The sequence below is a fragment of the Talpa occidentalis genome, unplaced genomic scaffold (assembly GCF_014898055.3).
Source record: "Talpa occidentalis isolate TD23 unplaced genomic scaffold, MPIMG_talOcc4v2.1 talOcc4.9, whole genome shotgun sequence".
NCBI classification, from domain to species: domain Eukaryota; kingdom Metazoa; phylum Chordata; class Mammalia; order Eulipotyphla; family Talpidae; genus Talpa; species Talpa occidentalis.
In genome coordinates, this window is record NW_023605305.1 from 48100704 (window position 1) to 48123776 (window position 23073).

The 23073-nt window shown below is 39.2% G+C and overlaps 1 protein-coding gene across 3 annotated transcripts in view; it reads right to left on the reverse strand.

Annotated features, from left to right (window-relative positions):
* AK5 (adenylate kinase 5) overlaps nucleotides 1-23073 on the reverse strand; it is a 271283-nt gene that overhangs the window by 42585 nt on the left and 205625 nt on the right. For all 3 annotated transcript variants that reach the window (XM_054691447.1, XM_054691446.1, XM_054691445.1), the window contains exons 9-10: nucleotides 21592-21634; nucleotides 18555-18599 (exon numbers count right to left, since the gene is read on the reverse strand). In XM_054691447.1, coding sequence (XP_054547422.1) covers nucleotides 18555-18599; nucleotides 21592-21634 — 88 coding nt within the window. The remainder of the gene's footprint in view (nucleotides 1-18554; nucleotides 18600-21591; nucleotides 21635-23073) is intronic.

A 23073-nucleotide genomic window follows, 5' to 3' on the forward strand; every position in this document is an offset into this window, starting at 1 on the left:
TATAAAAAACATATGATAATATCAATAGATGCTGAGAAAGCTTTCGACAAAGTGCAACACCCATTCATGATAAAAGCCCTTGAAGTTCTTGGGATACAAGGAACATACCTCAACATCATAAAGGCCATCTATGACAAGCCAACAGCCAGTATCATTCTCAATGGTGAAAAGCTGAAAGCAATTCCATTAAGATCTGGAACAAGACAAGGATGTCCACTCTCACCATTGCTTTTCAATATAATACTGGAAGTCCTAGCCAGGGCAATAAGACAAGAGAAAGACATCCAAGGAATCCAAATAGGAAAAGAAGAAGTCAAACTATCACTATTTGCAGACGATATGATATTATACATAGAGAACCCCAAAAACTCCACAGAAAAGCTAATTCAACTCATCAATCAGTTCAGTAAAGTGGCAGGATACAAAATCAACACGCAAAAGTCAGTAGCCTTCCTATACACAAACAATAAATCTGAAGAAGAAGAAATCGAAAAGACCATCCCTTTTGTTATTGAAACAAAAAAAATCAAATATTTGGGAATAAATCTAACAAAAGAGGTAAAGGACCTATACAAAGAAAACTATAAAACACTGTTAAAAGAAATAGAAGAAGACACAAAGAAATGGAGAGACATCCCCTGCTCATGGATTGGAAGAATAAACATTATTAAAATGGCCATCCTTCCAAAAGCAATATACAGATTCAATGCTATTCCAATCAAAATTTCAATGTCATTCTTCAAAGAAATAGAAAAATTATTGATGAAATTCATATGGAATCACAAAAAACCCCGAATAGCCAAAGCTCTCCTGAAAAAAAAAGAAGGGAATGGAGGCATCAGACTCCCAGACTTCAAACTATACTACAAAGCCATAATCATCAAAACTGCATGGTATTGGAACAAGAACAGACATACAGACCAATGGAATCGAATAGAAAATCCAGAAATAAACCCACAGATTTATGGTCAACTAATCTTTGACAAAGGAGCAAAGACTATGCATTGGAGCAAAGAAAGTTTGTTCAATAAATGGTGCTGGGAAAACTGGGTCGCTACATGCAAAAGAATGAAGCTTGACCACCACCTCACACCATACACAAAAATCAACTCAAAATGGATTAAAGAACTAGACATAAGACCTGAAACCATAAAATATATAGAAGGAAATATAGGCGAAACACTACGTGATTTGCACATCAAAGACATCTTTACAGACACATCACCCAAAGCAGTGATAGTGAAGGCAAAGATAAACAGCTGGGACTATATCAAATTAAAGAGCTTTTGCACAGCAAAAGAGACAATAACAAAAACAAAGAGAAACCCCACCAACTGGGAGAACATTTTTGCACCCAACACTAATGATAAAGGACTGATCACAAAAATCTGCACAGAGCTGATGAGACTCAACAACAACAAAGAAAATAATCCAGTCAAAAAATGGGCAGAAGAGCTTAAAAGAAACTTCTCTGAAGAGGAAATGCAAATGGCCAACAGGCATATGAAAAAATGTTCAACATCACTTGTCATCAGGGAAATGCAAATCAAAACTACCATGAGATACCATCTTACACCAGTGAGAATGGCACATATTAAAAAAACTAGCAACAACAAATGTTGGCGAGGGTGTGGAGAAAAAGGAACTCTTCTGCACTGTTGGTGGGAGTGCAAACTGGTCCAACCACTGTGGAAAGCTGTGTGGAGATTTCTGGACCTACTAAACATAGAGCTTCCATATGACCCAGCAATTCCACTCCTAGGTATTTACCCAAAGGACACAGAAACATCAATTCCAAAGAACACCTGCACCCCTATGTTTATAGCAGCACTGTTTACAATAGCTAAGCTTTGGAAACAACCCAAATGCCCAAAAATAGATGACTGGATCAAGAAGATGTGGTACATATATACCATGGAATATTACTCAGCATTCAAAAAAGATAAACACATGCAATTTGCTGCAACATGGATGGCGCTGGAAGGGATCATGCTCAGCGAAATAAGCCAAAAAGAAAAAGAAAAATACCGGATGGTCTCACTCATAGCAGGAATCTAGAAAACTTAAATAATGGACCAGGAAAATGAAAAACTATAAGAAAGTGAAAATCAAAATCAACAAAAACTATGAACCAGAGACACTTTTAGGGGGGCGGGGGCGGGAGGGGAGGGATTGGGGTCAGAATGGGGGGCGGCAATTGTATGGGGAATATAACAATAAAATTTATAAAAAAAAAAAAAAAAAAGAAATAAAAAAAAAAAAAAAAAAAAAAAAAAAAAATAAAAGTCTCCTGAGGGAAAGTGTATGGATATCTGTAATTAATTTTGAAATGTGTAGGGAAAAAAAAAAGGATAAAAAGATGGATAGAAGGACAGGTATGTGATGAAAAGAAGTTACAATAAAATGTTAGAATCTAGGTGGTGGGTATACAAGTATTCACTGTAAATTTTTTGGGATTTGCTAAATGTTTAAACATTTTCATAATAAAAAAGATAATTTAAAAATTCCTCAGGTAATTCTGATGATTAGTTCAATTTGGAACTTCTAGACTGGATAATCTAAGGAAGGCAATTTGCTGTGAATTCCCCAGTGGGCACTGTACCATCATTGTTGATCTTTCTTTAGTATTACGATGTAATAACACTTATAACACTTCAGTATTAACGATGAGTGAATTCTTATTATGATGGTTAATAAAAATTCTTATTGCCTTATCAAAAGCAGGGCCACCTTCTCTTTTCAGATGAGCGAAAATTTTTGTTTTCAGCATTAATCCAGAGAGATTAGGAGGAAGACTGACCTATTTTGTACCAATGGAGTGGTTCAGAGCCAAACATATAGGAGAGTCACTGCAGACTGTTCAGGTATCTGGCTCACAATGCTTTTGACTTGATATTGACCTAATAAGTATTTCTTCTGTGTGTTTTATTTGTAAAACTTCATTTAGTCCTTAAAAAAGCCATTTTAAATAGGTGGTTTTGTAACCAGATTATACAGGTGATAAAACTGTCCAAGGACCAGCTGTGCCCTGGAACTACTCCAGTCTGTCATATGAAAGAACATTCTGGAAATTATACAGATCTGCTGTTCAGAAATGCACCACATGATCTTTAGTCAATCAAAGGGATCACTATATGGTCTCACAGAGTTGCCAGATAAAATACAGAACATCCAATTTAATATTGCATGAGACTTACTTACATTAAACACTATCTTTATTTTTTAAAATTTCTAATTGAACAAAATTTCCTATGTTCCTATTGTTTTAATTGTCCTGTGTTTCCTATGTTTCTATTCCTAAATCCAGTCTCTTTTATACTTTTAAAAGTCTCCTGAGGGAAAGTGTATGGATATCTGTAATTAATTTTGAAATGTGTAGGGCAAAAAAAAAAAAAAAAGGATAAAAAGATGGATAGAAAGACAGGTACGTGATAAAAACAAGTTACAATAAAATGTTAGAATCTAGAATTATCAGCACAGAGATAATGTTTTGAACATATCTCTGTTCTGATAATTCTAACAGCTAATGATTTCAGCAAAAACTTTTCACAGCCACAGAGAGATATGTGAAATGTCTATAATTAAGAGAAGACTGTGAAACTGCACTCCACAATTTGAACTCTTATTTAGAAGGCAAGGAAGGTTCAGTCCTGGGTGAGAGGAAGTGGCACCACAGGCACTACAGTGGGGATTTCAAGACATTTCCACCAAATGCCCTTATAGCTCATAGCTCTCCTATCCCATTCCCATGCTAACTCCATCTCCAAGTAGGGGTAGGGATAGGATTTCCAAACTGCTTATGAGAAAATACTAAAAAACTTTTCTTTATTTTCCTCCAACCAGAAGTTCTAAACCCAGCTCACCAAACTCATTTATTCTTTCAAATTTACTGTCTGGAGACTTCCAAGAGCTGCTTTTCAATTTACTATGAAAAAAACAAAAACAAAAAATAAAAAACATCAAGAGCTAGCTTAGTGATTCCTGAACTTCAGATAAGCAAGAAAGAAATCATACGGAAGTTGTAGGAGAGGCTGTTAAACCCCATCCCTGACACGGCAATTCAAAAATCAGAAAGCAATGCAAAATCTCCTTGAGGAAGAAAAGGTTCAAACCCCATAATGGGACTCCCAGCATTTAAGACTTGTGCTGAAAAGTAAGCCCCCAAAATTTCCAGCAGGGCTCACGTCCATGAGACCCATGAAGCAACAGTCAACCGAAAAAAGGCTCCAAAAGGATTTGATTGTGAATGCACTTGACCCAGGGTCCAAACAGGGTTCTAAGAGCAAAAGCAATTATTTGAAAAGTTCCCTCCCCTACCCCCAAAAAAAGGCTGTGCGAGAAGCTCACTTTACGTGAGAAATGGTTATTCGCTAATTTTAAAGTGGTGGCCTGAGAGACATGGGCCTGCTGGGGTGCTCTCTGGGGATAGAGATTGTGGGTGCCATCTTAAAGCTTCCTCATATTATGTATACTACATAGTGCCAGTCTCTCCCAGAGGGGAGCTTTTTTACATGTCCAGTTTTTTTTTTTTTTAAAGATATATTTATTTACGCGTACAAGAGCTGGAGTACAGACCAGAGATGCAGGGGGCTGAGAGGATTCACCAGAGACAGGGTGGGGAACAGAACAGGTGGACTGACTGAAATACACTGCTGAGGGGAGCTGCGGGCGAGACAGGAGAGGTCTGCCTTGCCATGTGGGTTGCTCCCTGGCAGGCTGGGGCTCGAACTCATGCTGCAGAGGCTGTAGATTGCTTCATAGTGAGATGCTTAACCCTTTGTGCCACCAGGGAGGCCCACATGTCCAGTTTTAACAGCTTCAGTGCAGGGACTACCCTTTGACCAATAGGCCCTGGCACCCGAGGAGTTCCCACGGTACTGTAACAATTCAAGAGGTAGTTCTTGGCAAATTATCACCCCTAGGGTACTGATGGCAGAATGAAACACACCCCCAGTCTTTCTGGAGAGAGGTCTATTTGCTTCTATAGGACTTTGGTCTGAGCAGTCTTCTGGGGTGGCACACTCCTACATTCCTACAAAGGGGCACTCAAGGAATGAAGGCTGGTGTGTCTCCCTGACCTCTGCCTGCTATTTTGCTGGTATCTCCCAGAAAGATGCTTACACCCTTGTCTGGAGCCCTGATATTTGCCAAGGGACATCTTTACATCACTGGGATCTGTTGGCCAACAGGGCTTATACTTGGGGTCCCTTAAGACGATATAGATTATCATACTTTAAAACCTGTCACCTGAGGGGCCTCCCTGTTGGTGCAGGGGTTAAAGACAAAACACTATCAAGCATCGCCAGCCACTGCAACATGAGTTCGATCACCATCCAGGGAGCTAACCCACATGGCGCAGCAGACTTCTCCTGTCTTGCCCGCTGTTCCTCTCAGCAGAGTATTTCAGTAAATCTGCCTGTTCCGCTCCCTACTCTGCCTCTGGTGAATCCTCCCATCCCTTCCCCCTCACACCTCTGGCCTACACCCCAGTTCTTGTATGCATAAATAAATAAATCTTAAAAAAAAAAAGCTGTCACCTGAGGGTCTGGATTCCAATCAGCCTAATCTAGGTGCTGACTGAAATCCTCTTTTTGGGGACACTAATGGTTCTCAACACACTTTCAACCACTGGGAGTTATTAGAAATAAGATATGTTGCTTGGACAATCACAAAGATTTGAGAGACAACTGAAAGTTAGGGTAGAACTGAACAATAAATTTAATGTCCTATATGAGATCATTCCTTCAAGACTGGGAGATATGACTTCATCTAATACACAGAAACCAATATAGAGAGTGAATCAAAATAGCAAAATAAAGAATTAACGAACAAGATAAAACCTAGTGAAATGGAGATAAGCAATTTACCTGATAAAAAGTTCAAAGTAATGGTCTTAAAGATGGTCACTGAACTCAGGAGAAGGACAGAGGAACACAATGAGAACCTTAACAAAGAGACAGAAAATATAAGAAGGTCCCAAGAGGGAGTTAAAAAGCAGAATACAATAACTGGGGGGCCTCCCTGGTGGCGCAAGGGGTTAAGATGCAACCTATGAAGCTGTCGCAGCCTCTGCAGCACTAGTTCAATCCCCTTGCTGTCCAGGGAGCAACCCACATGGCGCAGCAGACCTCTCCTGATTCACCCGCTGCTCCCCTCAGCAGTGTATTTCAATCATTCTGCCTGTTTTGCTCCCCATTCTGTCTCTGGTGAATCCTCTCACCCCCACCCCCCACACCTCTGGCTTGGACCCCAGCTCTTGTATGCATAAATAAATAAATCTTAAAAAAAAGAATACAATAATTGAACTGAAAAGTACACTGAAGGAGTTCGGCAAAAGACTAGATGAAGCAAAATGATGTATGAGTGGACTCAAAGATAGAGCAGTGGAATACACTGAACCAGAGGAACAAAAAGAAAAAAAAGAATGAAAAAAGAGCAGCTAGCTTAAGACACTCTTGAGACAACATCAAGAGGACTAGCATTCACATTATGCAAGGAGAAGCGAGAAAAGGGAATAAAACTCAGGTAAAGAAAAAAATGATGAAAAACTTCTTTAAGTTGGGGAAGGAAATAGACAATCACATCCAGAAAGCTCAGAGTTCCAAATAAGAGGAATTCAGTCAGACCCATAGCAAATCACATCAAAATTAAAATGTCCAGGTTAAAGACAAGGGAATCTTAATAACAGCAGGAGACCCATTCAGAGTAAGAATTTCTAAGTTAAACAAAAAAATAAAAACAGAAAAAAAAATTTCTAAGTTATATTTCTTAAAAATCGTCAGGTCCCATAGTTTTAATTCAGGTCTCTGTTCTTGTTATAATTCTCAGGTAGACATTAGTAGAAGACAGCATAATACATTTTATTTATGACAATTAATCTTTATTTTCCAAAACTGAGCTTGGAGGAGCTTGGGGATAGTAACTTTATGTGAGCTGTCATTATCTTTTATTCTAGCCACCCATTCTAAAAACATGTATCAAATGTCTACTAAGTAGACATCTTGATAGGTGCTACAGAAAGAAATAGAAAAGGGAAAAAAAAGGGGGGGGCATGGCTTCCGTCATTTAAGAAATTTAGTAAAAGCCATTCTCTAATCAATGGTCATCACTGGATTCAAGAAAGTGGTCAGTGGAAAGGACAGACACTAAGACTGCTGGCTGGGCTCTTACTGCTTACCATTCTCTTCTTTCTCATCAGCAGATTTTGGAATGAGGGACAGACAAAGGGCTTGTCTGAACAGCTCCACCCAGACCAGCTGAGGACTTCCAGGAAAAACAAGCCTGTGCTTTGCATGCTGCTCTGCCCACGTCAGATTTCCACACATTTACTGTAAGACTTAGTCTGAGCAGAGAAATATGTAATTGGACCAAAAAGGTTCTCTCCAATTTAAACTGACGGGCTATTTGGGTGGGACTGTGCAGGGCATTAAAATGACAATCACTTTCTGGTAGAAAGCATTCCTAGAAGCATGGCAGAACCTTGAGGAAGATCTTCAGGGCCAGTGACCTGGTCAATATGAATAAGTCAATGGAGTCACAAGCTTCTGTCAAGTTAAAGCAAAACAGGGTACTCAGTTACAAGATGAGAGACTTTTGTTACCCTCACCACCTGTGGTTCCTTTAAATATTTTCTTTTATTTAAAGATTTATTTATTTATGCATACAAGAGCTGGGGTACAGGGCAGAGGTGTGGGGGGTAAGAGGATTCACCAGAGACAGAATTGGGAGCAGAACAGGCAGACTGACTGAAATACACTGCTGAAGGGAGCAGCAGGTGAGTCAGGAGAGGTCTGCTGAGCCATGTGTGTTGCTCCCTGGCCAGCTAGGGGATCGAACTCATGCTGCAGAGGCTGTGGCCAGTTTCATAGGTTGTGTCTTAACCCCTTGCTCCACCAGGGAAGCCCTAAATATGTTTCTGTTACAATTAAAAGATGTTCTTGACTATGGAGGCTGGAGCAAAATGAGGGGGAAATACTTTGGTGATGTTACATTTAGGAAAGGCAAAATACTGTTACCTTAATCACCTGCTTGTTGTTCTGATTCATTCGAAAGGCAAAATATGATCTACAGTAAAATCTGTGCTGTGTTGTTGTAAACAGCTTCCAGAGTGTGTTAATAAAAAGAAATGGCAGCCTATTGGTGGTCTCACTCTACCCAAGCTTCGTGGGTGAACTTACACACATTTGGTTTCACTTACCATTGAGATTCAGGTGAATTCTACCTTGTGTCTACAAAGACTTGCATTTTGAGTACCAGGTTCAAAAATCTCTTGTTTAGTAGCCATCACTTCATAGACACGCCCTAAGTATCTCTATCTTAAAATTTTTACAATTGAAGTCTTCATTGTTTTCTCAAATTCCACTTCTCCACTTTCCTTATCTCCTTGAATGGCACCTCTGTTCACCTGGCTGTCTGAACAAGGCACTTCTGAGTCATGCTGATCCCTCTCATTCACCTGTAAACACAACGGGTCTTTTTGTCCTGTTGACTCTGTGTCCTAAGATCTCTTGCATCTGTCTCTTCTTTTTCTGCTTTAACTGCCTCTTTTCCTTCATCTGTAAAACCATTCAGATGACCTTCTGATTGGCTTCCATGCAGCAAATTCGACTCTCTCTCACTGCTGCTGTTTCTGAAATCCAGATCTGATGACAGTGCCTGAGCAGAAGCCTGGATGGTTTCTTAATGTTACAGGATGAAGTTCGTACTTCTTAGCCTGGTGTTCTCTGCCTTTCATACTCCAGACTTTACCTTGGTCTCCAGCTCTGCCTCTCCCCATCTCTCACCTTCTCACCTCTGAGGCCCTCTTTTGCACCCTTATTCTCCTTGGTGCCATGGGTCCGCCCCAACTCTCTTGCCATTTAGCACTGGCCAATTTCTTTTCTTCCTTAGGACTCAGCGCTGACTCCACCCCTGAACTCACCTCAGTCTTTTACTCCATCACTTGTGCCTCTGCCACTGTGTGCACCAAGCTGTGTTTGCTCCCTTCATACAACACAAGCAACCGGAGATTCAGGAGCCTTGTCTTTTGTCTTTGGATGCTTAGGCTTATCACTTTCATAATATAAACTAGAAATTCAATAAATGTGTCAAATGAGGTAATGAAATTCACCCTCAAAATATATGCCTAACAGAAGAATTTAATATAGCAGTGAGGGAATATATTTATCACTAGGGGAGTTTAATGTGCTCACTTGAAATTCATGTATTTCCTGGCCTAAGGCTAATTTTTATTCCACTTCCATTCTAGGCTTAGAGATCAATATGTAGACAAGGTACTCTTTCAACCCACAAAGAAAATCCCAGAAGCACTGGGTTCCCTCAGATTTATCCAACATCACATTCTCCAACACTTACTCATTGTTGCCCTTGGCACAGAGATAGTTTTGGTAACACTCACAAAAAAGGTACTTATGATATGTCTTCTTAGTAAAAGATAGAGTAATTTTGAAGTCAGTGTACTTTGGTGAAAGGGTCTCAGTAATGGTTCAAATACTTTTATGGATTAAACTTGTTTCCTGTTTTATTATTTTTTTTTTTTTGTGGGACCCTCGTCGGTGTCCTGCGATCGAACTGCAGAGGCTGTGGGCAGCCTCGTAACCCAGCGCTCAACCGCTGCGCCACCAGGGGAGGCCCTGTTTCCTGTTTCAAACCTGCACTCCTATGTTTATTGCAGCACTATTTACAAGAACTATTATAAAATATATGGAAACAACCCAAATGCCCCAAAAAAGTCAAATGGATGAAGAAGATGTGGTATATATAAATAAAGGAATACTATTCAGTGATCAAAAAAAAAAAGAAAAACTCATGTAATTTGTAGCAGCAAGGATGGAGTTGGAAGGGATTATACTAAGTGAAATAAGTCAGAAGAAAATGATAAATATTGAATGGTTTAACGTATACAAGGACTATAAGGAAATCAAACAAAGGGTGAGGAAAAAGACAAAACTTGCAAACTCACCATAGATCTGAGGCCTACAGTAAGACAGGGAGAGGGTCAAAACAGGGGAGGGAAGAGCTCAAGGGACTGTGGTGATGGGTCATGGGTGCTGGGGTGGTGAGAGAACTACGGGGACTACACCTGAGGGGAGAAATCAAATATTGTATAAAAATGAACAATGACATAAGAAAATAAATTAAAAAAAATTGTTTCCTGTTTTGAAGTTAACGTGGAATTTCACATAATTGAGAGAGACATGGCTGGAGCATTCAGAGATCTATTTCGCTCATATTCATTTGATGTCTTATTATACTGTCTTTGCCTTCAGACATCAATAGCTACATATGCTGGAACAAAGTAAAATAGAAAAATTGAAGCAGTTATTCAGGTAATCAAGGCAAACTCTCCCACTATTCTCCCACAGCTTCATCTACATTTTGGCCTCCTTTGAAGCCTGAGAAAATTTTGTGTGAGTCCTAACTATCATTTATTAACTGTGCCATCTCCGGAAAGTTACTTAACCTTTCTGACCCTCCATTTCTTCACCTGTAAAATGGAAAGAATTATGAGTATTGATGACTGGTGTGAGGACTAAATGTATAAAGTAGCAAAGACTGGAATGTAGAAAGTCACTAGTATATGTTGGTTTTAATGTTATTATTAGGTAATTGAAAGGAATATTTTTTGGAGTAGAGGATGGGGACTTTCACTTAATTCCCTTCAGAATTCACTTCCTTGGGGGTTATGCTGCTGTTGTACATGTTTGCAATTAAGAGAACAGTTAGCAAGTGTCAACTCATTGGTGATTTAAATTTGGGTAGGCAGAGAATAAATTTTATTTTGCCACTTCAAAAGAATTACAGAGAGGCTAAGCGGTTGGCCCAAGAACACACAGATACAAAGATTCTGGTTGTTCTCTCATCTTTAAGTGCTGAGTCTTTCTGCAGTCTGTAGCATCTGCCAGTGTCCACTCAGCAGGTGTACTAAGTGGGTCTTAGAAGAAGCAAAGAGACTTTCAGTGAGTCAGGCCTGGAGATATGGCGTTGCCTGAGTGAATGGTCTGAATACCTAAAACTTCGCCAGGTGACTCAGTTGGTGAGTTAATGGAGCTTCCAAAAACATCTCAACAAACAGGCAGGAGACAACCAGTATGAGGTTGTAAGGCCTCCAGCCTCTGTGCTCAGTGAAACTCATTTATTTTTGCTTTTTTCTTTCTAGCAATAATTTGCCCTCTGGATGACTCTTCATTAAACTTAACAACATTTCTTGGGGAAAATAAATGTGAAAAGATGAAAAACAAATTCTGTCACGTCATGCAGTGTTCCAAGGACTGTTTTATATCTTTGTGAATTGCACAAAGATCTTTAAGCATAATAAGCACTTGGAAAGGTTTATTAATTTGGTGTGATTAAATGGAGTTAAGTGTTTGTCCTAATTTAACATTACTTAGAACCTTTTGCAGTGAACAGGTTTCTGTAATTAAGTAGGCACATTGTCAGCACACAATGCCTGCAGTTCTCCAACATTAGAAAGATGACCCATTGGTTTGTGAATGATTTTTGAGGCTCTCCTGAAAAGTGGTCCAGTGATTTGCATCCTTTATGATCCCATCCTGAGTGGCTTGGACTTTGAAAAAACAAAGTCCTGGATCTGAAAGGACACCAAAGGGGCCCTTAATAATGGCCTGATTTTAGGGGAGGAAGGGCTGGAGCAATCAAGAGTCCCTAGAGTTGGGATGTTTCACAATTAGGACACACCACAGGCACGGGATCAGATGGAGACTTATTTCTCTATATGACCACACCCTAGCTAATGAGCTGCTTGCTAGCACTTCATAGTGGAAACAGATTTTCCATCTCATCCTATTATTTCTGGTAATCTGCTATACATGGGATATTTGTGTCCTCACCAAATTCAAACTTCAACTTGCAGGTGTCCTACTTGAAAAGTCAGTTAGACAAAAGTGTAAAGTGTTTAATACAACGACCCTAAAGCCCAACGTGATGGTGTTTGGAGGTGGGACCTTATGGAGGTGATTAGTTCATGAGGGCAAAATCCTCATGAGTGTGGTCAGTGCCCTAATAAAAGAGGCCCCAGAGAGTTTTCTAATTCCTTCCACCTTGTGAGGTTCCAAAGAAAAGAGCCATGTAGGAGCCAGGAAGTGGGCCTTCAGTACTGTAGGGTAAGTGGTTATCAGGCTTTTCTGCCCTCCCACAATTAGGATTAATGATGGATACCAGTGGTCCTGAATGCATGCCTGATGGTGGGCACGTGGAGTGGGGTGTGGGCATATGTAGGTGGGTACACCTAGGCTGAGACTGGGCCTATAAGGGCGGCATCATGGGACGCCAGGAGAACAAGCGAGAGAGCAGAAGAGAGAGAACAAGACCATGAGAGAATGCCAGAGAGCCCAGGAAGAGTAAAGATTCACTGGGGGCTGGGAGGCCTGCCAGCTCCCCCATCCCCCTGCCTGCCATGTACCTGGTAAAATGCCAATAAAAGCCTGAAAAAGCCACAGAGGGCTCCAGGACTCTCCTTTACCCATTTGCTCAGGTCATAGAGATCCTGCTCTGTGTCTTCCTGCCCCTACAACTAGACATAGAATCTGTTATTGCCCTGACTTTGGACTTCCTAGCCCCCAGAACGGTGAGAAATGAATTCTTGTTGTTTATAAGCTGCTCAGTCTTTGTTATTTTAGCACAGCAGCCTGAACAGACTATAAGTTCAAAGCTCGGTCTCCATGTCAGGGCTGCCCCCACCACCTTGAGGGTTTCTTCATGCTGCCTCCAGTCCAGGTTCAACCTGGTGCTGAAGTGTGCCTCCTCCTCCTTCCACCCAGACCCCACTCTGGAGTCTCCTACTGGTCCTCCTGGTGCTTTCCTTTTTGCCCAGTTCTGACAGGCACCAGCACATTCCCTTCAGAATCCTTTGCACACTGGGTACAAAGAAATAAGCAGAAATTTCCAGGACCACAGGAGCCCAGAGAACAGGTTTTTCTGAGTGTAGGGTAAGGTAAAAAAAATCAGGCTTTTCTGCCCTCCCGCCATTAGGGTTGATGATGGATCCCTGCTGTCCTGAATGCATGCCTGATGGCGGGCACTTGGAGTGGGGTGTGGGCATGCGTAAGTGGGTACACCTGGGCTGAGAGACTGAGCTTATAAGGGCGGTATACAGAGACGCCAGCAGGAACAGAACCACGAGAAGAGAAGAGGGAGCAGAGAGCAGAACCACGAGAGAAGCAGAGAGAACGCTGGAGAGCCCAGAAAGAGTGAAGATTCTCTGGGCAGGCCTCCCAGCCCCCCAGCATCCCTGCCTGCCTTGTGCCTGGTAAATCCTAATAAAAGCCTGAAAACCCACCGAGGGCTCCAGGACTCCTCCTTTACCCAGTCTGCTCGGGTCATGAGATCCTGCTCTGTGTATTCCTCCCGTTACACTGAGGATGTACACCCCACACTCCCTGATCCTTTCCTCATATTTGTAATGTTATCTGCTTTTGAAAGGATTCATGAGAACAAAACCCAAAGGACATTTTGCTCCAAGATCTCCCAAATGTTAAGTGTGGGGTTTCATATAATTGTTTAATAGCCCCCACTGCCAACCCCCATTAGCCCTAGGGTGGGGATTCTAGAAGTGTGTCCCTGGTCCCCTAATTTTCATTATGACACTAAGAGGTTATTTGCTCTTTCATTGAAGATGCAGAAACAATGACTGTAAAACTGCAGTGCAAATCAAGACAGCAGTACCCAATTCTACCAGTCACACTTCACCACCAAGAACTCACAGTAGAAGCCAAAAAGAAGAAAAATGCCAGTGTCACTTAAGAATGCCTTTGATGAAGAGGTAAAAAAGATCAATTTTATTTTAAACCTTTAAGCACACTTCATATTAATATTTTGTGTGAAGTTTGAATGTGGCACTTTAGCACACCTAGGTATAAAGGTTTTCTTGAGGAAAAGAACCACATGATTGTTCCAGTTACTAATTTTTTTTGTTGTTGGACACCATTTTTACACCTTCTGAAAGACTGACAGAAAAATTATGGTTTTCAGACTTGAGTATCTGGCAGACACTTTCTTAAAAGTAAACAAAGTAAGCCTGTTACTTCAAAGAAAACAATTGGCAGCATTTATTGCCAATGATAAAATCCAAGCTTTCAAGTCTGGAATTCATTACTATTATTAAATTATTTAATGTTCTAACATCTTATTTGAAAAGTCAGGAAGATAATACTATAAAGGTTAGGAAGATAATATTATAAAACATTTTATGCAATGCCTCATCTATAAATGCTCTATAAACATTGACTTTTATTAGAGCTATATTAAGTTAAAGCAATCAAATTGGTTTTTCATTTTTGATTTAACTAAATATGTGAGTAAACTTCATTGAAATGGTTCAACCTGAGCCCCAAGTAGATACTCTTTAAAAAAATAAATGAATTCAAAGTTCTTTAATGATAGGGCAACAATGAAATAACAACAAAACTATAGTGAAATAAAGGCAGGTATTGAAATATTAAGTTCTAAGCAAAAATTCTCAGCTCTCCAGTTTCCCTCCAGGAAGCAGATTGGATTAGTTAGCAGTGGTTAAAAAATGCACAGAATTACGCAAAATATTGTACAAGATGAACAAAGCTTACTACTCAAAAGTGGTTTTTCAGCACCAATGACATCTGCATCCCAGCCAGTTTGAAAGTAAGGCCACTGGCTGGTGTCTTCATCATTATGCCAGTAGAATTAGACCTCACCTGTAAAGTTAGATGATTTTCCAAAGGGAAACACTTCTACCAGGCTTTGGGTAGAGATTAACACGAATTTAGGTTAGGCAATAGGTAGACTATGAAAAACAGAGAAGGAAAAAAGAAACCCCAGTAAATTCTATCATAGCAAGACAACGATATAGGGTTTAAAAATGAAGAAAGAAAAAAGGAAAGAAATGTGCCAGAAAAAGCTGTGAAGGAACTTGCTAGTGGGACTTGACAAGGCTCTTAAAAGAATATTTTAACATTTCTAAATAATTTTTTGTTTTTATCATTGATTGAGTCCAATGTTGCTTAATTTTGTGTGTGAACAATCAAAGTGTACAGAACCATTTTTAATCCTTTTGATCACCAGGATCTTTCTCATGAGATTCCTTCTCTGTCCTCTGAAAGGCATTTCTCTATAAACATCTATTGAGCTGCTTTTTTCTTGAACACAACATTCAGAGGGCCACCCACGTTCACCTTTGCCATATTTTCCTTTAGTTTAGAGAGCACACTTCCTGGAATATTTTTTTCCCTACTCAGATGGCAGGCAGTGCTGTGACATGCCTTTACTTACAACTTACTACTTTGCAAGTGAGCAAAGAATTTGTGAGCAAGAAATAGCACTAACTTGGGGTGGGGGCCGGTGTTGCTTGTTGTCAGTGAGAGAGTGGCAACTACACGGAGAAAGGAGCTGTGGAATAGGCTGATAATTAATGTGAAAACTTCCCCCCGGAATCAGCTATGGCAACGGTAACCTGACTGTCAATTCCAGTCCAGGAATTCCAACTGCTATTTCAGTTGTTATGGAAACTGATCACACTGTTTCCTAAGGAATCCATTATTCCAACAAATATTTGTAGTTCTTGTCATTATGGGGTATCTAAGTGATCAATGTGGACACCTGGGATGAAGGCACACAGGGGAGAAAGGCTTGTGATTAGAAGAGATTTTTCAGGGAGCTAGAACTTAACCCTTAGCCTGAGGCATGATTAGTTGGGGAGAAGACATTTCAGGTAAAGAGAAATGGCAAAAGTGAGGAAAGGATTAGCAAAAGTTATGCAGATGGAGCTGGAGCTGGAGCTGGAGCTGAAGACTCATGTGGGGGAAATTGGGAAATGAGAAAGACACAGTGAGGTCATAGAGAGGGAGCTAGAAGGCCAGTCCTGGGAGCGTGAACATTTTTGTGGGCAAAAGGGAAGTAGGATACTTTAAGTGTTCTAAAAAAGTTAATTTTATTTTAGGATTAACAGGATATTAACCAAGATTTTAGTTAAAACTATACCTCACTTATCTTGGTAGGTAATAGAAAGACAATAATTGGAAATGTGGCAAAATTCATTCATTTTCTCATAGACAAAATACACTTGTTTCACTGAAAGCAACTGGCTCTTGTACATTAAAATTCACCAAAACAGGGCCTCCCTGGTGGTACAAGGGGTTAAGTGGCAGCACAATGAAGTAATCCACAGCCACTGCAGCACGAGTTTGATCCCTGGCCAGGGAGCTACCCACATGGCACAGCAGACCTCTTCCCGTCTCTCCTGCTGCTCCCCTCAGCAGTGTATTTCAGTTAGTCTGCCTGTTCTGTTCCCCACTCTATCTCTGTGAATCCTCTCACCCCCTGCACCTCTGGCCTGTACCCCAATATTCTTGTATGAATAAATAAATCTTTAAAAAAAATTCACCAAAACAGGTATGGGTTTGCCTATCATATCCCAAGTATTTTTACAACCCTCAAAATGATCTACAACAACATGGTTCCAAGACACCATTCACCATTTGTCAAGGCAGTTGAGCTAAAAGCTTACTTATTTAAGTAGAGGCCAGTAATGTATGAGGAAAAAATTTTTTTCAGAGCAGCAGTTATCAGGGTTGAGATTTCTGGGCGGGGGAGGGGGGCTCAAAATTTGTCTGATGCCATAGATTTTATATTGCACTATTTGACTTTCTGAAGTCCACCTAGTTATAAGGGAGCCAAGGTTGTTAGTTATACCTGGATAGATAGAAATACATTTTCAAAAATAACAGGTAAATCTGAAATGATATTGCTAGAGACAGTAACAACAAGTACAAACCATGCTGTAGTATTATTAGAACCATTACTACTATTTGGGAAACCACATTATAACAAATACAGATTTATATGTGATAATATAGGCTCATTACTTGGATTCCTGAACATCAAGTTTAAAGTCTCTCTCCTGCTCCTAATTTGGCTCCTGGGATAAAAACTGGTCAGAAAGTATAATTTATTGTGTATAGACTAGATGCCAAGGAAATTGATTGAAGTTTTAAGTGTACAAGGGAATTTCCATTGAATTTATATTGATGAGTTTCTCTTCAGAAAGAAACAGAAATAATGTGCTTTTACTTTTTTAAGAGAAGGCAAAATAAATGGGTCAAGGGTCCATTCTTAGTGTGGCCACGGTCAACTAGAGGCAAAATGGTCAGAAATAGAACTCAGGTTGGGTCCCAGATGTTTACTTAAGATACACTGTTCTTCTGGATTAGAATTCTCCTGTCAAATCCCACTAATCCCTTCACTACCTCATCTCTTTTAGTTCCCTGCTTCAGTGTCACCTCCACAGGGAAGCTTTCCTGGATCAGTGTGCAATCAATCACTTCTATCCCCAACACTCCAGTCAGGTTGCTCTAAAGCAATCTATCACTAAAGCAATCAATCACTTCTATCCCCAACACTCCAGTCAGGTTGCTCTCTGTTCCACCTCATTCTTTCCATTCTAATAATTTTCTAAGTGCGATAATAATTTCTAAGTGCGATAATAATCTTCCTTTCACGTAAGAGGGAAGCTCTGTGGTCCCTGAATGTTGCCCAGCATTGCCCCAATATTTAGGAAATATTTGGTAGATGACAGATGTGCAAGATAGTCCAGTGACAACCAACACAGTGGAGTGGCAGAGTGGAGAAGGTTCTAGAATGAGAAGCTACAACTGTCGGCTCACGACCACCTATTGGTTGAATGACCTTGATCAAACCTCTTAAATTTTCTGGGAGTCAGTTTCCACATCGCATAATGAGAGAAATTTACTGAGAGATTTCCAAGAAAGCATTTTGACTTTAGGGTGCAAGATTTTAAGAGAGGCATGGACCATCTCATTCTTTCTAAGTATAAATATTTTATGAAATATTTATACTTATGTATAAATTGTACAAATATGTATGAAAAATGTACAAATATGTATATTAACTTTTCTATAGATTTGAATAATTAGAAGGAAAAGTACTAAGTTTTGGGAGGTACTCTATTTCACATAATTTGAACTGCTGTGCAACTAGTTTCATTTATTTTCTTGAGAAAAACTGGAAATCTGGATCTTGCACTCATTAGCTATGTGACCTTGGACAAGTTCCTTAACCTTCTGAGTCTTGGTTTTCTCATCATTGTGATAGATCAGGAACACATCACCAATCTAAAGGACAGTGTAAGGATTAAATGAAATAGCCTGGAACACATTAAGTGCACAGAAAATGTTGGTTAACTCCAAATGAATTTTATCGCACACTTCATTTACCAAGGAGATTCATTGTGGGCAAAACCCAAATGAGATTGTTTTTACTATTAGCTGCAGGAATGCAGGGTATGGTTATTGAGATATATTTAAATATGTAGTCACTGACATTTAATTTAGGTAAGAAAGGGTCATTGTTCAAACAGAAAAGGTGTGTATTTGATGTTAACATATGGATTTGGGATCTCATTTACCATTGGGATCATGATGTGTTTACTATTATAAAGCTAAGCTCAAAGGTTTGACATTTCTTGAAGTCCAACTTTGTTCATACTGAAAAGATACAAATCAAAGGCAATATAAAACTGTATAGAAAATTTGAGGGCTGTTACTTACCAATCATGAAAATAATTTTACACTTCCTCAAATCCTCCATGAAACCTTTAAGATAAGAACAATTTCAGTTATAATGGAACCCTGATTTTACTCATGTTATAGAAAACCAAATCATTTAGTTTTATTTGATAAGAAGCTTGATGTAGGGCCTCCCCGGTGGCGCAGCGGTTGAGCGCTGGAGCGCTGGTTCAATCCCCAGCTGCTCCACGGCCACCGCGCAGACCTCTCCTGCCACCCGCTGCTCCCCTCAGCAGTGTAATTCGGTCCTTCTGCCTGTTTTGCTCCCCACTCTGACTCTGGTGAATTCTCTCACCCTCCTGCGCTTCTGACTGTACCCAGTGCTTGTATGTATGTATGTATAAATAAATAAATAAACAAACAAAAAAAAAGAAGCTTGATGTCAAGTAAATGTATGAATGGGTCATTCAAGTTAGCAAAGTCAAGTTTTTCAAGCCCCAGGCTAGACAGACAAAATATCTGGGGCTTGAAGCATCCCTCACTGGACAGATGTAACTGAGGATAACTGATACTTTATTATTTTGTTAACCCTGTGCTAAAGAGCCTTTTCAAATGACAAGATACTCCACGTAGGCAGTGATATATATTATGATATAGGGTATTGTGATTTTTCACCTCATGAAAATTTTACAATGACATTTTCAAGTAAAGTCTTTACTTGAACATCAATGGCATTAGATGTTTTCTGTTGGAACCCTGGGTATGCATTCTAGATTCTGGCTGCTGAGGTTCCTGGAGCACCCCTTCAGAGGGAGAAGCCCAGAGAAAGGGACAGATCCTCTTAGGGGGACAGCCCTAAATTCTTTGTCTAGGTAGAGATGTTGGCTTCTTTCCTGGTTCTGGAAGCAGCTACTTTTGCCCATCCATGGGCATGACTGGATAAAATGTCAGGTGGGTGGATGCGATTACCTGGAGAGGTAGTAGATTATTTCCCATCTTATGAAAATATTGCCATTTTTACACTTAAAATGAACTGATAGCAATATGACTTCATGTTTTATGGCGATGACCATTTTTTAAAAATTCTTATATTTTATATAATTCTTATATCATTTTTCATTTTTGCACAATGTATGCATTTTGGTTATATTTTGGTTATATTCCCCATACAATACCCCCCCTTATTCTCTTATTCTGACCCTAATCCCTCCCCCACCCCCCCACCATGTGTCTCTGCTGTAGAGTTGCTTGTTGATTTTGATTTTTACTTTATTACAATTAGTCTTTTTCATGGTCCCTTATTTAGGACCATTCTTAAGTTACAAAGTTTATTTTTCAGTGGAATTGGGGTGGTTCATTAATATACACAACGCTATAGTTTTGCAGGGGTCCACTATTAGCCGAGCCAAAGCTATTGCCCTTTGAGAGAGAAGCAGGGCTTGGATGTGAAGAGCTGGGGATGGCAGGGGAAGGAGATGGGGAGAAAGAGAAAAAGAAGAGGAAGAAGAGGAAAGAAATGAATTTGGGGTTCTTTGGAAACATTTGGTTTTCAAAATGAAGTCTGACTTTTAAAATTCTTTTTGATCAAGACATCCTTTTATATTTTTGCAATTGGAATATATTCTACCTTATCCAGAATTTTGTGACAGTGACAAATACCCTGGGGCATTTACCACCTGGGACCACAAGTCATCTCATGTTCTCCAGACTTGCAGTTCACTCTTATGAAGCTGAGCAACTTTCAATCTATTTGCAATCACCATTATTATTTTTGATATGAATGCATCCAATTCTATTTTTTTACAAGTTATTTTTTAAAACAAATGATGGCATGTTCGTACAATATATCCATTACAAATTAAGTTTACAGAGTTTTTTAATGATATAGGAACATGCAAAAAATTGGAGGTAATATTTGCATATATACATTATAAAGAGTTTTCAGTGACATGAACATGCTTATGTTGTAACAGGCCCAGTGGAGATAATCGTGTATTCTTGCTTATGTAAAAACAGGTATATAAACAACACACTGGGATAAAATATATTAGAACATTAGTCATGATTACTTTTAGGTCACCAGGTTTTACCTGGCTCTTATTTTCTACCTTAAAAAAAATTTCCACAATGAATATGTATCAATTTTATAACCAGGAAAAAAGGAAACTTATTTGCCAATCAATCAATCTCTATCTGGTTGGGACTGAGTTGGTTATTTGCACTTGGCTTATATTTATGTGCCTTTCCCCATGAATCATCACAATGTCACTTGGTGGAGGATTTTCACATGCTGGTATTGCCATTATCATCAAATGACACTTTATCTACCACCTCACGCTCATGGCTCAGTGCAAGATTAGAGTTAAGCTTATTTAGAAAGCCCAAATCACTTTCTTGTATGTGCCCACAGTCAACAAAAACATATTTCTATGGACCACAATTATAACAACATTAATTATGGAGTGGAAATATAGAAGTTATTTTACTTAGAAATTATGAACTGTATCTTATTTGTACAATCTCAAATTCAGAAAATTATACCTTTTTTCTCTTACATGAATAGCTAATTATGGGAGGAATTTTTCAGTTTTTGCAAGACTTTTAACTGCCAAAGTGATAAAGCAGTATAATGTGGATATTTCTTAGGTTGCATCCCAATGGTACACTGCACAATAGTAACTACTATGCAGGAAAAGTTTGCAAATTTGAAAAATGTCAGACCAAAGTTAACCAGCTGTCTTACTGCAGGACTTGTGGGAGCCTTGAAGTGACTCTTCCAGAAAGTAATAAGTATTGTTTCCCAAACATATTTTACCAGAACTCCCTCTTTTCACGGAACATGTTAATAGTCATGTTCTCTAGGCAGTTAAGAGATGCATCTCTTGGTGAGGTTCCCCTTTGGTTCTCTACATGGACCAGGAGGGGGAGGTGCAAAGCATTCCCATCTTCACCTTGTTCCTTGGTTAAGGGAAGTACATGCAGTTGGTATCTCAGTATTTCATAGTTGATGTGTAACAAAAAAGACACACTCAAAGTTACTAAAACGACAACAGTGGCTTGATCAGTGAAGGAAACTCACCTCCCATGGTGTCCTCTCCAAAGACATTTAACTGGTCATCACCCTGTTTAAAAAAATAAGCAATATTAAGTGATATTATTTTGCCAACAACTTAACATCCCAACAACTCGATGAAGGGGAAACTATTATTATCCACTTTTTTACAGATGAAGAGTCAGTGAGTTTGAGAAGTAAAGTTGCCTGAAATTACCCACATTTAAAACTGGGGCTTTTTGTCCCCAGAGTTCATGCTTTTCTTACTGGTACAAAATCCTACCTCATTTGCTTGGTGCAAACCTACCTACCTGTGGACAAAAAAGCTGACTTCAGGAAAACAAAGCCTTTCAGTACCCAAAGGTCACAGGTAGGTGCAGTCACCACTGTTTTAAGTAACTCCATAATTAAAATGGTAAGTGGCAAACTTCTGTAAATATTTTCATCATTTTGAGTCATGTGGTTGCTCTTTCAATGGTTTAGCCACTGGCCATAAATTGCCAATCCATGAACTGAAGTATGAAATAGTAAGAGAAGCTAGAATGACCAACTTTGATTGAGTTTTTCTTTTCTTTTTTAATCAAACAGCTGCTTAATTTTCTTTACATAATAAATCACAGTGGTTGGGAGAAAATCCAGAAAGAAAATTTATAGGAAGGCTGTGAATGAGAATTCCCACTCTCAGTTATGTTTCCATCCACCCCATTTTCCTACTCCTTCTAGGTTAACACACAGAAGTTTCTATTGTATTGTTCCAGATATACAAAAACTGACTTCCAGATGCACTTGAAAATATCTTTAATAATTGGATTTACTTGAATATAAATATATAATCTCTTTATCACCATTTGGTATGCTGAAAGCATATTTACATGTGTTTACAAGATACACACTATTCTATAATAATACTGTTCTACCCATACTTTCTCACTTATTAATAGATCCTGGAGAACTTGGTTGTACAGTTTCTTATTGTATGAAAGTTACCATAGTTGCTTCAACTAGTCCTTTATTGATGGACCACTGAGTTGTTTCCAATCTTTAACTATTTTTTAAAAGTAGAACATTGACCAAACTCTCTAAATGCTGTTTTATATATATATATATATATATATATATATATATATATATATATATATGGAGGATAAATTCCCCCAGAAGGGACTGTAAAATCAGAGTAAATGTATTTACAGTTTTGATAGATTTGGCCAAAATGCTATTCATAGATGTTGTGCCAATTTGCAGGGATAGCCTCTGGCTCACTCTCCACTCACACTTCTTGCCTCTGATTCACTTGGATGCAGAAGTCAGTTAGATGAGGTCGTCTGGTTACATTAATGCTCTCTTGATGCAAACTGTCATGAAAGCACTTTGAAAACAGAGTCTTGACATTCTTTTTAGAACACATGCCTTCAGGGCAATTTTACTGCGTTTTTTTTTTTTTTTAGATTTGCTTGTGTATCTAGAGCATTCCAGGTGAGAGAAGAGTCCTTAATGGAATGGTCATTC